General features: G+C 36.1%; 1 protein-coding gene across 6 annotated transcripts in view; it reads left to right on the top strand.

Moving 5' to 3' along the window:
* Positions 1-16,683, top strand: part of ASAP1 (ArfGAP with SH3 domain, ankyrin repeat and PH domain 1) — a 166,351-nt gene that overhangs the window by 101,512 nt on the left and 48,156 nt on the right. For 4 of the 6 annotated variants that reach the window (XM_035318946.1, XM_035318942.1, XM_035318943.1 and 1 more), the window contains 8 exons: positions 1,400-1,545; positions 5,144-5,218; positions 5,606-5,655; positions 7,277-7,406; positions 7,897-7,982; positions 8,946-9,021; positions 9,685-9,771; positions 16,425-16,433. In XM_035318946.1, the coding sequence (XP_035174837.1) occupies positions 1,400-1,545; positions 5,144-5,218; positions 5,606-5,655; positions 7,277-7,406; positions 7,897-7,982; positions 8,946-9,021; positions 9,685-9,771; positions 16,425-16,433 (659 nt within the window). The remainder of the gene's footprint in view (positions 1-1,399; positions 1,546-5,143; positions 5,219-5,605; positions 5,656-7,276; positions 7,407-7,896; positions 7,983-8,945; positions 9,022-9,684; positions 9,772-16,424; positions 16,434-16,683) is intronic. The other 2 variants (XM_035318947.1, XM_035318944.1) reach the window with 1 other exon arrangement.

Genomic DNA, 16,683 nt, shown 5'->3' with positions numbered 1-16,683 from the left:
GTTAGAATGTTAGTTGTCTGCTGTGGGGTTTGGGGTTTGTTTTTGGTAAATAAGCAGTGTGGTGTTTTTTTTTTTTTGTGGTGGTGGTTTTTTTTTTGTTTGTTTGTTTTTTACTTTTTTTTTTCCTTCTAATAGGAGATTCACTTTTTTGTTGGACCCTCAGTGGACTATTTTAGGTATCCGTAATACCTTGGAAGTGTTCATTAGCTTTTAACCAGCTCGTAGTTAATGTCAAAGTAGATCCATGCATTGTGGGAAATTATCCCCAAGCCTGGTTTGAAATTTATAGCCTTTTGTTTTTTTGGTGTTTTCAGGGTTTTTTTTGTTCTTCTTTTTCCCTTGTGATTCAAATGCTTTTAGGCAATACAACTAGAAAATGAAACTTTGCAGGGCCTTTGGGGAAAAACACAGTACCTATTGGCAACTATAGTTAGATAGATATGCGTATTTCTTTCACTGCACAGAGCAGGCAGTAGTTGGAATAGCTGTGGTTTTGTCTTTGTGGCTTATGGAACAAAAGACAGACTAGGAATCTCATTAAAGTTAAATGCTTATGTAACTAATACCAACAAATTCCTCAAAGAGAGATGGAGATGATAAAGTCACTCTCAAACGGCTGTAGCAGTAGATTCTCTATTTAAAGATACTAAAATGGAAGTAAGAAAAAACAAAAAAGTGAAAAGATGCCAGAAAGGAGGGTAAAAGAAGCAGGAAAAGCATTTCAGGAACAATGGTCTGTAATTCAGAATTTCTTTTTCATCTTTGTGTTTAGAATTTCTCTTTCTTGTTGGCTTCAGTTTCATTTTCTTGGTTCAGACCTCTCTGTATTTGCTATTAAGTATATTTAAAACAAGCATTTGGCTACATACCAAATATTGTGAGCTATATTCTGTGGGGATAACACAGTTTTGCAGATTAAAAGGGAATCTTTTCCTGCAAGTCAAATTTCTTTCAAACATGCTATCAGATTCAGATTTTTTCCTCCTTAGTTTTATATCTTGTACCATTGACTTTTTGTTCTGTGAAAGCATTCTGTGCTGCAAGCAATTGTCTGCTTCAATGTAGGCCTTATTATAAATTCCTCTGTTGTTTACACAACACAAAATGAGGACGAGTTCTTGTTTTGGTTGGTCTTCTCTTGATCTCACTACTGCATTAACAAACACAGAAGTTTCTTAATACAAGCGTTACACACCAATTCCAGTGTCTAGTCTGAAAGAAGTGTATATGTCTCCCTATTAATTATTTTAAATATTAAAAAGATTTTAATTAGTTTTTAGTAAATGCATTATTTTGTGGCTTCTTTGAAAGAATGCTGTCTGTTCGTTACTACATTGCAATATGTTTCTGAGCTACCTTAAAGTAATAGTGTCTACAAGAAACTTCTTTTTCTTTGCAGATCATGTTCAAAATGAAGAAAACTATGCACAAGTATTAGACAAATTTGGAAGTAATTTTTTAAGTCGGGATAATCCAGATCTTGGCACAGCTTTTGTAAAGTTTTCCACGCTTACTAAAGAATTATCAACGCTGCTGAAGAACCTGGTGAGAAATTTCATTTTTTGTTTATTTTTTCCAAAATAAGGTTGTACAGTACAGTCTTATATATTGTACTTCATGTTCTTGATAATTTTAAAGATGCTTTCTGTTTTTTCAGAAACTAACAAAATACTACATGTAGAGATTATAGAAAGAATGTTACTACAAATTCGCTGTTTCATTTTTAATTGGCAGTAAAGACGAAAGATGAAAATCTTGAGCTTTCATTCTCAAGTGATTTAAGGTGTTCTGTGGACCTTACTTCTAAATTATTTTGTGATTTCAAATCTTTCTGGTTAAAAATACCATTAATTATGATTGTTTTTATCTTACTTCAAACAGAAACTTTCACCTCTTGGAAAAAACTAACGATTTGGGGATGATGCTTAGCTGGTGTTAATAATCCATTTTCCCTCTTGTATACAAAGTATCCATTGCTTAAATACTAGGCTTTTGAAGGTGATGCAAAGGTTTTTCTCTTTTTTATGAAAAGAAAGCTTTTTCTCATCTAAAGTTAGCATTAGGCCTTTCTCTTCTGATGAGAGATGAATAATAAAACTGTCACAGCAAACAGATCTTTGAATGCTGAAACTAATGAAGCTCCATTTCCTGTGAATGTGCATTTTAAGGGTTTAATTGCCATTGTATTCAGAAAGTGGAAGCATCAATTTTATATTTTTCTTGTAGCTGGGCTTCTCTCCAAGTGTGGTGGTGTGTAAGGTATAGCCAGTGTTGCAGCCTTTCTTCTAACTGTAAAACTTCCAGGAGCTTCCTTCTTGGCATCGCTGGAGGTATTTACAGTCCCCTCCTAGTGGGAGGTGTCCCTGTCCAGGGTGGAACTAGGTGATCTTTAAGGTCCCTCCCAATCCAAACCATTCTATGATTTTGTGAATATCTCTTTGGTTCAGTTAGAGCTACTATGAAGAAAACTAACCTAATCCCAGCCAAAGCCAGTACAGGCTGGCACAAGTGAACTGATATTGTTGGCAGATACTTCATTGTGGGGGCATCTGATTTTGTTTACTTTTTTAGCATTGAATGTTGTTATTCACCTAAGAAATAATTCAAATTGAACTGTAGCTTGAAGTTCTATGTCTTCACAAATGAACTCCGTGTTTCTCTATTCCTCAGTCATTTCTTGGATCAGGGACTTTCAACTGGTGTAAGGTGGAATCTCATAAAATCTCATTGGTCCTTCTTCAACCCCTGCAGCATTTGGTGGCTGCTCTCTCTGAATCCTGAGAGCCCACAGCATAATCACAGCTACCTTAGGTCAGATCAAAGATCCACATAACCAATACTTTGGCTTTGACTTCGATGCTATAATCATAAAACCATCTGCAGCTGAGACTTAGGAGCTGGAGGCTGTATCTTTTTGTTTTGTAGCCCTCGTAGGTATTACTTCCATTAATTTGTCGAAGGAGTTCTTAAATGTATGCTGTGCTTGGCACTGAATATGGTGGATTCCTTCAGAGTGCTAAATTTAACTGCTTTGAAATATCTGTTCTATCCCTTCTGAACTTGATCGTTTCATTTATTGTTCCTGGATTCTTACATCTTATAAGAAAGTTAAGAATTTCCATATTTTTCCCATGAATTTACAGATAGCAGGGGGAGCCAAAGAAGAATGACAGCTAATTTTCTAGCTGATTCTTAGTTACTCCAGTGATCCTATTACCAGGATCATCTCATTTGTTTCAGTGTTGGCAATTCTAAAGAACAGTAGGTATGCCAGGGACCTGCTTCTTTCTCTGAAAACTACTGTCATTCTGGGTCATTTTAGTCTCCTTTAAGCTTAGTTTAGCATGCAATTAAAATCAGTATTTTAAAAATGTGTGTTAAATTACATTTTAAGGATAGTTTGAGACTAGAACTCTGGTTTCCTGGAAGCTCTCTGTTGGACCTCAGCATTTCTTGCAGGGCTTCCACAGAAATTATTAACTTCTTTTGCCTGGTAAACAAGAATTACAGGACCTTTTTTGTTTGTTTTGTTTTGTTAGTTCGTTTTTGTGTTGTTGTTGTTCCTGTGGTGGTGGTGTTTTAAGTAGTCATCAATGAGAAGAAAAAACTCTCTAACTTGAGCCACGTCAGATGTGTTCAAGGCTACATCATACTATTTCAGCTGGTCCATGAAACATTATCTACCCAAATTCTTGCTGACAGAATGTAAAATTGGCTATTCCGTATTTTTCTTCATTTACCAGTCTCAAGCAAGCTGATTTTAAAAACATCTCAGTATTTCCAAATCTCTTTTTAACCTCTTTTCTCTCTGTATGCAAGTCTGATTTGTTGACCAAATATTCTGCTGAAGCATCAATCCAATACAATGCACTGGAAACAAAAGTTATTCATAATGTAAGAACAGAAATTGAGGTCCAGTGGAAAAGAAACTGGGAGTTGCCATTACACGACACTGAAGATGAAAATCCTGTTTGTCCTATTTCTGAGATTATAGAATCATAGAAGATCCTGAGTTGGAAGGGACCCACAGGGATTACTGAATCCAGCTCCTGGCTCCACGCAGGACCACCCCAAAATCAGACCATGTGTCTGAGGGCAGTGTTCAAACACTTCTTGAACTCCAGCAGGCTCGGTGCCGTGACCACTGCCCTGGGGAGCCTGTCCCAGTGCCCGACCACCTCTGGGTGCAGAACCTTTCCCTAACCCCCAGCCTGACCCTCCCCTGTCCCAGCTCCATGCCGTTCCCTCGGGTCCTGTTGCTGTCCCCAGAGAGCAGAGCTCAGCGCCTGCCCCTCCGCTCCCCTCGTAAGGAAACTATAAAATTAGCAAGGAGATGAAGAATTCACGTGTGTCTTTAGGAAGAAATGAAGGAAGCAGTGGAATAGGAGAGTCAACTGACACTTCTTGTGGGTGCTAGACTGGAATAATACTGATACACATCTCTTTGCACTGATCCTGATTTTTCAGCAATCAGACATAGCCGCACACATTCACATAGATTTTTCTAATGTCAAGAGCATTTCCACAGATACGTAATCAATGAGGCAGGAACTTAATGGCGTGAAATTTAAACTATTAGGTCTCTAAGCAGATGCCACATTTCTACACCAGGCAACGAGAAGAACAGTGTTCCCAAGCAGTTAGGAATAGTTGAAGACCTGATAAATCATTGCAGTTTATGTTGGTAGGTGAGTTAACATGTGCCTCGCACATTACCTGCCTGTAGCACAGCAGGTCCTTGCTTCTTACTCAAGAAGTTAAAAGAAACGTTTAATCCCCCCTCTTTACCCCCCAAAAAATAACCCACCTAAGCGGCTTCCTAAATAATTAAACAGTATTCACCTGTGAGCTTAAAAAGACTGAAGATTAGCTTGATATGTTTTCAGAACTTACTTATATGCTCTTTTTAAAATTCAGTTTTTATATCACGCTATATATCTAAAGGCTAACGGTAATGCCATTCTCTCTGATTCAAGTGAATGTTTATTAATTCTTTCCAGACTTTCATTTCCTATTAATTTAGAAAATCTGAGATGGTTGCAACTTCATTAGTGAAGTTATAAGACATGTTGGCATGTTCCATGGTTTGATAAAATCATAATCAACTTTTAAATATCAACAGTATCATGTTTTTTCATTTCAGCTCCAGGGCTTAAGCCACAATGTTATTTTCACGTTGGATTCTCTCTTAAAAGGAGACTTAAAAGGTGTCAAAGGGGTAAGTGTTGAAAACGAGCTTTATATTTATGGAAATGCTTTTAGGTTCAGCTGTCTTCTGGCTCTTCATTTACCATGAGATTGTTTCTTAATGGTGGCATCCATTAGTATCTCTGTAGAGGAGAAAAACTCAAAATTGGCATGGTTACAAGTTCAGATGCTTCATTAGAATTTCTGTAAAAACCTGTTGTAAGATGCGCAGGAAAGCAATAATTGACAAGATTCAAAAAAAAAAAAACAAAAACAAAAAACATTTTTTTCAACAGTTATTTGAAAGTTCATTTTTTTTTTAAGAAAAAGGTATTTTTGTTACTATTTATGACTTGATACCTTAACTTTAAAAACAAAGTTTTAAAAATACTTCAAGTTTTTTTTTCTGTTTCCAAAGGATCTCAAAAAGCCTTTTGACAAAGCCTGGAAGGATTATGAAACCAAATTGTAAGTATCTCTCCTTCCTTTCCTCCCTTCCTATAGTCCCTTTCTTCCTAGTCCCAAGCTATGTACTTTGTCTTCGGATATAAATGTGAATATGAGCAAGAAATCTGTTTTTCCAGTATCGTGATCTCTCTTTTGCATTGATAAAAATAAAATAGTTTTTTTTTTTTTTTTTTTTTTTTTTTTGTGAAAGACTAGTCAGTGTTTCTTTAGTGTAAGGAAGATAATTAATGCTTAGATACTGAACACTGTGCAATGAACTGCGGGGATTTCAGATGGCATTCACACGTTCTTGTAACCGTATGCATATAATTTATTGATAGTTAAAAAAAAATAAAGTCATTCTGTATTGCAGAACTATTCTTTTTTAGAGGCAACATTTTTTGTGAAGTTAATGTTACTCGTGAAATATTTGTGTTTTTAAAATAAAACAAGTTTTCTTGCTATGGTGCCTGTCTATGGGTAAAGAATGATTTGTAAAAATAGCAAGCTGGCAACAAGTAGCATCTTAGTTTCAGACATGTTAGTGGAATGGTTCAGAATGCTCCCAAGGCAATGACATGTGCTTTATCAGAACTAAAGAGGTCTCAGGAGTTACTTTTTTTTGTTTGTTTGTTTATTTTGGTTTCCTTTATTTCCCTTTTTAGTCATGCTACTAGGTTTGCTTCACCTACATCTAACCAGGGGAACAAAGAAAAAAACAACTTTCTTTTGGCATTTTTTTCAGTACATCAGTGAAAGAAATAAGGAATTTTCTGTTGTTTACAGTTCAAAGATGCGTAAACAAACAAATCCCCACATCCCCTATCTTCCCTGCCCTGACAAGGGGCACGAGTCTAAAACACACAGTGCTTTGTCATGTGTTTTACAGAAGCACAGGTTTGGTGTTTTATCTTCTTGAAAGGGTTGCTAGAGAGGAGAAATAAATAGTTTAGATTTTTCTACTCTGTACTGAGAAATACAGAGCAGTAGAGAAACTACTCTGAAATCTGAATAAGGGGAGCCACACAATAAGGCTGTAATTGGCAAATCTCAGGATGGCGTCTTAGTTCTATATTTGTATTTTGCTATTTCAGACTTGCACTGTTGGCATTCTCTGAAAATGTAATGACTGGAAGTCATATCATTTGGTGTATGTGGTAAACTTCATGCTGTCATCTTGCTTTGCTTAATTCCTGCTGTAGGAAACAAGAAACTTGTTTAAGATACTTTGCCATTTTCTCACCAAGTCAGTAGTTTCTTATATGTATGATTTACATGGCAGTGCATAGAGATGACAGCCATGGAGAACATGATACAGAAAAAAATAACATACAGATTCTTCTCCCCAGCCACCCCCCACCCCCAAGTTAGCATAGCTAAAGGATTTAAAGGAGGAAGGGCAGCTTCATTACACTTATTTCTGGATGATAAAAAAATAAATAAAGTACTTTTGTTACTGCTGGATTCAAAAAAAAAAAAAAAAAAAAAGGAAGATTTACTATCATAAATCTTTACATATCATATCTGATTTTCAGAATAGCTTCTTTAATATAATACTCCACTTAAGAAAACAAAAAACAAACAAGTGAAAAACCTAGATCACATGATAGAAGAAACTTCCTAAAATCTATTCTAATTTCAGTACAAAAATTGAAAAGGAAAAAAGAGAGCATGCGAAACAGCATGGGATGATACGAACGGAAATAACAGGAGCTGAGATAGCAGAAGAAATGGAGAAGGAAAGGCGGCTATTTCAGCTACAGATGTGTGAAGTAAGAAGTGTCAGCTTTTAATTAAGATACTGTAACGTAAAGTGCTTTGTGGGTCTTACTTAAATGTGATGAAATCTACTTTATCATTTAGTGGGGGTGGAGGGAGGAAATTATTTCAATGTAACATAGTACAGCAATATAAGGATAATTTCTTTAGCACCTCTGTGAAACTTGGCTTTCTTTTTGTTTAACTTCTTTTGTTTTGTTTTTAGATCCTTACAATAAGGTTTGTGGGCTGAAAATGCACCACAGAAGTATTTTTTATTTTTCAGGTGTATGGTTGAGCTTTCAGGAAGAATTTTTTTTTTTTGTAGGAATGACCTTATAAAGTGTTACCTAATTTATATATTCCTTAACTGTGGTGGACTGATAGTTTGAGTTAACACCCACGTTGAACACAAAGATAATTAATTGAGCAAATGTTTTATTGTTTGAAAATAGTTGAACATTGTAAGGGATGATAATCAGCTTATTTTTTCACTGCATACAGTATCTTATTAAGGTTAATGAAATCAAGACAAAAAAAGGTGTGGACCTGCTGCAGAATCTCATCAAGTATTATCATGCACAATGCAAGTAAGTGCAATGCTGTTAAGCTTTATTTACAGTATTTCATTTACATCAGTGTTTGCTTTCCATTGTTCTGAATTTGTTTTGGTGACATTAGGAATTCTTACCACAATTGTGACCTGCCAGCTGACTTGTTTGGCTGAAGTCTTTCAATAAAGAGTATAAAAGTAACTGGTGGAGGAGCATGATGGAGAAAGAGGCCAAAGGAAAACACTACACGTTGCATACAAAGTTCATTTTAGTTCCTGAGGCATGATAGAACAGAATTTTAGAAGTAGCTTGTTTATTCTATTTAACAGTCTCATGTGAATTGTTTTAAACCATTGTGAAAAACGTTAATTTATTTGAAATCCTAAAGCTTCCTAAGGAAATCCCTATTCCCCCAAAGGGGTTTTAAAAAAAAAAAAAAGCTTCAGTGATAAAAATCAATTGATTTTCTTCACATTTCTAACTTAGAATAAATGCCCAAGGATAGAAGTAGGAATTGTTTATCTACAATAGCACGTATGCCCTGCAATAAAATGCTAATTAGTAAATTCAGCAGTGCAGTTAACTGAATGTGCAGTATTTGTAACATTTTACAAGACTGATTGTTAAACCTTTACGATTGCTATCTGGCAAGAATTACATGTATTTTAGGTGTTGTCACTTCATTTACTAACATGAAATTCTTGTTTGGCTCATATAGTGAAACTAAATTCAGCAAGGTAAATTAAATATTTCTGGACTAAAATACAACCTTCAGGCCTTTCCAAAGTATATTGCTGTTAGAGGAATGTGTAATTTGTGGTGTAAAATGGTTAGATTGATAGTAAAACCGTTCACATTGGGATAGAGGTGTTCTTTTTTCTGAACATGGAGCTGCATAAGTTTTTAATATAATGGGAAGGGGGAAAAAAGCAAAACCAACCTACTTTGTTTTATGAATTATTTGTATTCCTGATGAATCACAGGTATTTTTCATTATAGTTTCTTCCAAGATGGCTTGAAAACAGCTGATAAACTTAAACAATATATTGAAAAGTTGGCTGCTGACTTATATAATGTAAGTTTGTTTGTAAATAGTTGAATGTCTGAAAATAGCTTTTTTGTTTATATGGATGAATTTTAGATACATAGATCCTATCAACTGTGTTCTTTGACTCTATGCATATAGCTAGAGTGAAGAAAAACATCTTGTATCTATCTTAAAGCTTGTATTCTGTTGTTACAGTTATAAGGAAAAGCAGCTGTCATTCTGCTACTGATTTAACGTTGCATTTAAAATAGAACTAGTTTAAAATGGGAGTCTTTGAATTGGATTACATTACTAGCACCAATTTTAGCTGCCACTTCCACTTTTTTTCCCCATGTACAGCTGCTTGATGATACCACCACAGTATGGGTTAATTAACTTTCCTGTGGTGTTCATGGAAGGCAAGTAGTAACGTAGAATCAAAGCTCATTTATCACCCACGTGCTTTTGTATCCTATAATTGGAATTACAATAATTCCATTTGCTGTTGTCGTTTGTGGCTAGATTAAACAGTATTTCCATTCCTTAAGTCATCTGTCAAGCTTATTGAAGTTATTTAAATAATATTTCAGTGACTGACTTAATTGTGTTAGATGTAATGAACTGTTAAAGTGTAGCAGAACAGGGCATACAGAACTGTATATTTACCTTAGCTTGCGACTTGTATTTCATAATAGTAATCTATTTCAATAGATAAAGCAGACACAAGATGAAGAAAAGAAACAACTTACCGCTCTTCGTGATTTGATAAAATCTTCTTTGCAGCTTGATCAAAAGGAGGTAAATAATTTAGATGTACTATTTTCAGAGATAATGTGAATTTATGAATTCTGAATTCAGAAATTGGTTTAATTCATTCTCAGTTTGTGTATCAATTTATTTAGAAGAGTTACTTTATGAAGAATGCAACAAAACTAATATTTAGTGTCCAACTACATTTCAACAACCGGTACCTTGACTAATCCTTGGTTTCACTTTAATGTATCAAAATAAATTATTAAATGTTTTTTGTACAGTTTTGTATTTTTATGTATTTTTTAATTTACTGTTGTGGTACTTTTAATTAGCTGGTCAGCTGAGCTCCACCACAACTGCCATTTCAATTCCCCTCCTCAAAGGGAAAGGGGGAGAAAATATGATGGAAGGGGCTCAAGGGTTGAGATAAGGGCAGGGAGATCACTCAATAATCATCATAGGCAAAATAGACTCAGCTTAGGGACATTAATATAATTTATTGCCTATTATAGAGCAGTGAGAAACTAAAAGTAAACTAAAAACACCTTATCCCCCCCCGAGTGGTGCAGGGGAACCTGCGGTCAGTCCCTGACGCTCCCACGGGATGCCGTCCTTCCTGAACTGAGCCTGCGGGGGCTGCCCACAGGCAGCAGCTCTTCAGGAACTGCTCCCACACGGCTCCGTCCCACGGGGTCCATCCCCCAGGAGCAAACTGCTCCAGCACGGGTCCCCCACGGGCGGCAGCTCCCCCCAGACCCCTGCTCCTGCGTGGGCTCCTCTCCACGGGCTGCAGCTCCGGCCCGGGGCCTGCTCCTGCGGGGGCTCTCCATGGGCCGCAGCCTCCTCCAGGCCACATCCACCTGCTCCACCAGGGGCTCCTCCACGGGCTGCAGCGTGGAGATCTGCTCCATGTGGGACCCATGGGCTGCAGGGGGACAGCCTGCTCCACCAGGGGCCTCTCCACAGGCTGCAGGGGAACTGCTGCTGTGTGCCTGGAGCACCTCCTGCCCTCCTGCTGCACTCACCTGGGGAGCTGCAGAGCTGGGTCTCACCCCTCTCTCCCAGCTACTTTTTTTTTTTTTTTTTTTTCCTCCCTTTCTTAAATCTGGTCTCACAGAGGTGCAGACATCACTCGCTTACTGGCTCAGCTCTGGGCCAGCAGCAGGTCCCTTTGGAGCCAGCTGGAGCTGGCCCTTATCTAACATGGGGCAGCTGCTGGGCTCTGTTCACAGAGGCCACCTCTGCAGCCCCCACTGCCAAAACCTTGCTACGTAAACCCAATGTAACTATAACAGTTGCAGTGGATCAGATAAATACTTCATCTACCCCAGAATCCTGTCCTTGGTGTGATGATCAAGAATGAATTCAGAAAAAATGCAAAGTGATGGGACTCATGTTTTTCTTACATCCTGCCATTCTCCAGCCATGTTGTGCTCAGGATTTTCCTGACTTAAGTGGTCCTGGGTAGCCATGGAGACTTGACTTTTCATTGTGGTTTCCGTATTACTGTTCATCTGCTCAATTCTGTTATGCTGTGCTCCTTTCCAAACCCATTTTGCTAATACTATATCATAATGAGGAAAATTTGTGTATGAACCAGGTAAGTGCTTGAGACAGGGCAGTTAAAGACTAAAATGCATCATCAGTTGCACTGTGGTAACAGAAGTGAAGGGAAAACATGCAGTGTCCTTTGCAGGTGTTCTGGAATACTCATTAAATTAGCAGCTATGATACAAATAGTGAGTTTTTCCCTGTGATAACATGTGCAAGTCATAATGTCTGAGAACTGATTTTTATGTATATTTTTTTGCTTCCCTTTAGGAAAAGTTCACTTATTCTCCTCTGTTCATTTTTTTAGGTAAATAAAAAATTAGTATTTGTCAAATATATATTCCTCTTATTAAACATTTATAATTAAATATGAGGGATTTAAAGATTATTTGTTAGACAGCATTCCATCACATATATTTGATCATGCAGAGATATAATTGGGGACTATTACTAATATCAAATATATGTAAGAATAGAATTTACGAGCAGTTATCCTGAGTCAGCCAAAGATCTCCAACAGTATTAGTCATGAGTTTTGAGTAAAATGTGGAGCAATTAATGCTGATACTTTCCCACAGTATTTTATTGTTAATAGTAAGACTACCTGGCTCATGTTTCCATATTGACAATGGTACCTTTGTATTTAGTACACTTCTGTTGTTTTTCCCCCTTTGAACTTGTGCAGTTGCTTTCCAAAGCAGTGTAAACTAGTAGTGCCTGCTTCACTTGTGTCTTCCCCACCATCGTGGCATGTTATCTGAAAGCCCTTTTTCTTTTGTTGTGAACTTTTAGATGTGCATACCCTTCTCAGGATGGCAGTGCTTGTGGATTTATGATAGCATCACTGCCTTTTCTGATGTCTTTTCTTTTTCTTTCCATAGATGTCCTAACATTGACTTACTTTTTCACCAATACTTAATGCATAGAAGTATTTACAAACAAACAAACAAACAAAAACTTATAACTGTAGCATCCTTTTCTGAATGTTAATAGCCAATTCAAAGTATCTTATTTTTCCCCTATGCATTACTTTGCATTTGTTTACAGTTATCTTCACCTATGTAGTGTCAAGTTACTCATGATTGTGAGATCCTCATAAAAGTCTTTCCTGGGTATCCTGAATTATGTAATACCATCTCGCAAACTTGAACAGTTTAACCAGTTTAGCCTTTTCTAGATTGTTTTAGTGTTTGACACCATGTGTCCTGTCACATATTTCTGTTAAATTTCCTGCTTTTAGCTTGTTTGCTCCGGTAGCACTGTAATTGTTTCACTTTTGTATGTGAAAATTGTTCTGATTGAAAGTCCAAATAGACTGTATCAGACAGATTTCTTATGTCTGTCTGCTTACTGATTCTTTCACAGAATTTCAGGAGACTTTTAAGACATAACCTTTCATTACATAAGCTGCACCAGTTCTTCCAATATTATATATACTGAAAGAGTGATAAAGATTATTAATATTAATTTTCTTCATGTGGTCTGAAGCTTACCAAATCTCTTTTTCTGTAATTCTTTTGGAATCTCATCAAAAGTATGACTTAAGTAATTGGGGCAAAGAAGTATTTTTATGGGTTTTAGCATAATTTTGCAGGTAGCATGCTATAATTATAGGTATTGCATATAAATGCCTTGAAGTTAGTGAATTATTTCACAGTCACAATTAATAAGGAATGATTGAGTACTTTCTTACTGTTTTCTTTTGAATACTTGCATGTGTGTGCTTTCATAATATAGATGTACATATGAAACAGATAAACCTTGGCAACTAGGCTGTTTCTCTCCCTGCATCTTTAATCCCATCACTTTGAAGGACAACACAACCTCAAAACATGGTTTTGATAATTTCTTGGATATGTCACCCGTGATGACAGGTGCATCTTTGACTAGATACCAATTTATTGTAAGATGTGCCAGCTCTTTATAGTAGTTGGTGTTCCCTTATCTCATCTTCTGCTACCTTTCCCAATACTCTGCACATGCAGGAAAGAACTAACAATGTGCACGTGGACCCAGTGCATTTTTTCCATAAAACATACAGGACTTCACATACATGTCTTACATTTGTAATCTCCCTGCTACCTGAATCGCTGTGGCAGTTACTTGTGCTTGTTCTCCATTCTCACTGCCAGAAATTGAACAAAGAACATTAGATTTCAAAAGCTATTTGGAAATAATTTTAAAATTTGTGAAGTGTTTTTATGGGTCAATTCAGGATACAAGATCAGGAAACAAAATCTGTTCTCTCAGTACCTTTTTCTTTGCACAAGCTACTTATCTGGGAAGCAAAGGAATAACCCCTTCTCTCCTGGCTGCTGCATGTGCCAAGTTCAAGGTAGTGAATCTGAGAATTAGGACAAACCAGTCTTATTCTTAAGTGCCATGTAGTGTACATATGTGGCAGCATATTGTACAAGCCAAGTTTCAAAAGCTGCTTGTGGGGTATCATGAAGTAGAATAATTAAATGAGATATCCTGGATGTACTATTAGTTTCTTGGTTACCTTTTTCCTGAATGTGTAGTGAGAATTGTTCTGTTTCATTGGAAAGTAACCTCATTTTAAAAAGAAAAGTCAAATTCTGAAACTTAGAAATATCTAAGTTGTAATCGGAGTAGCTTCACAGGCATCAGGGAAATAAACTATAGAATTATAATATAGACGAATTCTAGGGCTCTTAAGAAACCAGGTGTAGATTTTTATGATATCTATATAGAAAACATGGTAAAGGTAAAAATTGTGTTTGGCTTAGAAAGAATTGAAATCATGTATTTGAAGAAAAAGGAGCAATATTGTGATTCTCAGATACTTAGTCAAATCGGGAGACATAAACCTGCTGTAATGAAGGAATCCACTGTTTTTGGTAAAATTGATCACATAGATGTATCTTTCAGTGTAAGAACTTTCACTCATGTAATTCTGTTACATTACATAACTCAGAGATAAGACTGGCAAATCTTGAGAAGCTTTATACAACAATGTCTGTTATCTAGGTAATCGTATTTTAATCCTGGCATAACATTGCAGCATTTGTTATTCGTTAGCTAAGTGGCAATGAAGCTTGAGGCACGTGGTCTTAAGTTTCAGGTCATCTCTCCAGGATCGTGTGTGTCAGACTCTTCAAGTACATAAAGCTGGAATTTATTTCTGTTATAGTAGATGGCCTGCTTGGTTATGATTAAGAATACATTCCCTCCCCCTCCCTCTTACATTAGTTCATTATGGTCTCAACATATAAATAAATAAATAGTGATTTAATCAATGTGTTGAAGAAGATGAAATGAATGGAATTTTCTCAGGTGGATTTGTGAAGATTGAGAAGTAATCCTCTAAAAATTACACTGGCAGGGAAACAGTTTGAAACTGAAGTCTGAATTCCTTTTACTTCCTGTTGTAAGAAGGGAAGCCCAAACTTGTGATTCCCATCCAGATTGTAAATTCTGTCTGTTAGCCTCTCTGGAATTGCCATTAGATAAATGAGACTTTGTTCTCATCTCAGACAGACACAGATGATGAGAGATACCTGCGTCGTTATTAAATCTACTAAAGCATTTAGGGTCATTTTGAATTTAAAATAACACGTATGAAAAAACTAACACTCAGCACCCATACTTTGGAAGAAACGGTAACTCTGAGTTAATCACATGCCTTACTATTTCAAGGTCTTATAATGCAACTCTCATTTTACTTCTGCTTGCATTCAAGGTGTTTGTTTATTGCTACAGATACCTGTAATGCTCATACACATTTTGCTGGCGTGCCTGTCCTTGCATCAGTGAAAAGCTATTACTGTAATCGTTGGAGTTAGCTGGTTCTTGGACATACCTTGGCAATCTGTGAATGTTGGTTTGTGCAGAAGTCCTCGTGCTGTAACTTCACAATGGGAAGTACAACTTACAAGGGCACTGCTGCGTGTCATGTCTCTTGCCACTACGTGCTGTCTTAATATCAAGCTTCTTTAATTTTGTATAAGAACTGTCTGTGTAAAATAAATATGGTTTAAATCCTTGGGAAAAAATATTTTAAGCAATAATAGAGCAATTTTAATGCTGTGAAATACCTTGTATGTTAAGCTTTTTAACATTTAAGCGCTTCTAGGTTTTAAAGGAAACTGAGCCTTTAATACATGTTTCTATTAGTATTCTTATGTTTTAATTATTTTTGCAAATGCAACTGACAGCTTTATGTTCAGTATAGCTAATCGTTAGACTCATGGTTCATGTCTGTTTTGGTAACTGTTTCTTGACATTTTTTTTATTATTTTTTTCACCAAATCTCTATCTGTTGCACTCCAGAACAGGAATTATAGCTCATTGTGTTCTTTCTAATGCTGATATCAATAGAGCTCTCTTTCCAATGGGGGTTTCAAAAAATTGGCTGCTTACTGTGATAGTGTAAACACTGGTGACGCTACATTACATGTAGCAGTCTTCATGCCCCTTCTTACCACAATTGACAGTTCTACCAAATCGCTTCTCTCTAAACTCATCTGACAAATTTCTTACAAAAATAAAATAAAATAAAACCTTTTGTAAGGACACAGTATAAAATAAGAGAATGTAATTTTCAAAATTGTGCCCTGAAAGGGAAGTCAGGGAGTTAATTTAATTTCCTTTTTTTTTGGGGGGGTAGGGTTGGGATTTCAGATGCTTTGCAGATAATTGTTTCACAGCTACAGTAAAACAGTATTAATGTATTCTTAATTATATCTTCTTATATGGTTTTGCAAAAAAATAAAAGTTAACTTTGGGCATGGTCTTTAACAGAAATTCATAATTAGCTCCAGTATGCTGGAGGACACAATATGGTTATCATTTTCAACACTTTAAATGTAATAAAGATGCAAAGACACTTAGGGTTTGATCCTGCCGTTGTTTTAGTTGTCTTTATGAAGCCAGTGTCATGTATATAAAGTGCAGAATTTTGTCATGTTTTTTTACTTAATGAACAAAACCACCGGTGTGCCTAAATAAAGAATTGTTGGCCTTCTTTCTAGTAGTATCATTAGAAAGGGGGATAATTGTTTTATTAGATATGGGGGCTATAAAAATTTATGTTCAAGGAGTATGTTTTAAAATAAAATAATAATTCTTGTTTAAAATTATTTGCTTTCTCTTTCCTCTATTGCTTTTGCCTTTCGTGATCGAAGTCTAGGAGAGTAAGTCAATGTTTTAATGAACTTCGGGGGATTTTCTGATGCTCTTGTTAATCCATTTCACCTAATTGTTTCACTAAGTCAGGTCAAATTCTATTTCAGTTGACATCATTCACTAAAACTCACGAATTGTACATGTATTTTTAATTGGATTTAAAAAAACAGTTATTAGCATTTGTTTTTGTATAAATGTGTATATATGCATGCTTTATTCTGTTGCTTTATTTTTGAAATTTGATATAAGCCTTCTGTT

The sequence above is a fragment of the Oxyura jamaicensis genome, chromosome 2 (genome assembly GCF_011077185.1).
Source record: "Oxyura jamaicensis isolate SHBP4307 breed ruddy duck chromosome 2, BPBGC_Ojam_1.0, whole genome shotgun sequence".
Taxonomy (NCBI): Eukaryota; Metazoa; Chordata; class Aves; order Anseriformes; family Anatidae; genus Oxyura; species Oxyura jamaicensis.
Note: the sequence above shows the minus strand (reverse complement) of the source record. Positions and strands in the feature narration are given on the sequence as shown.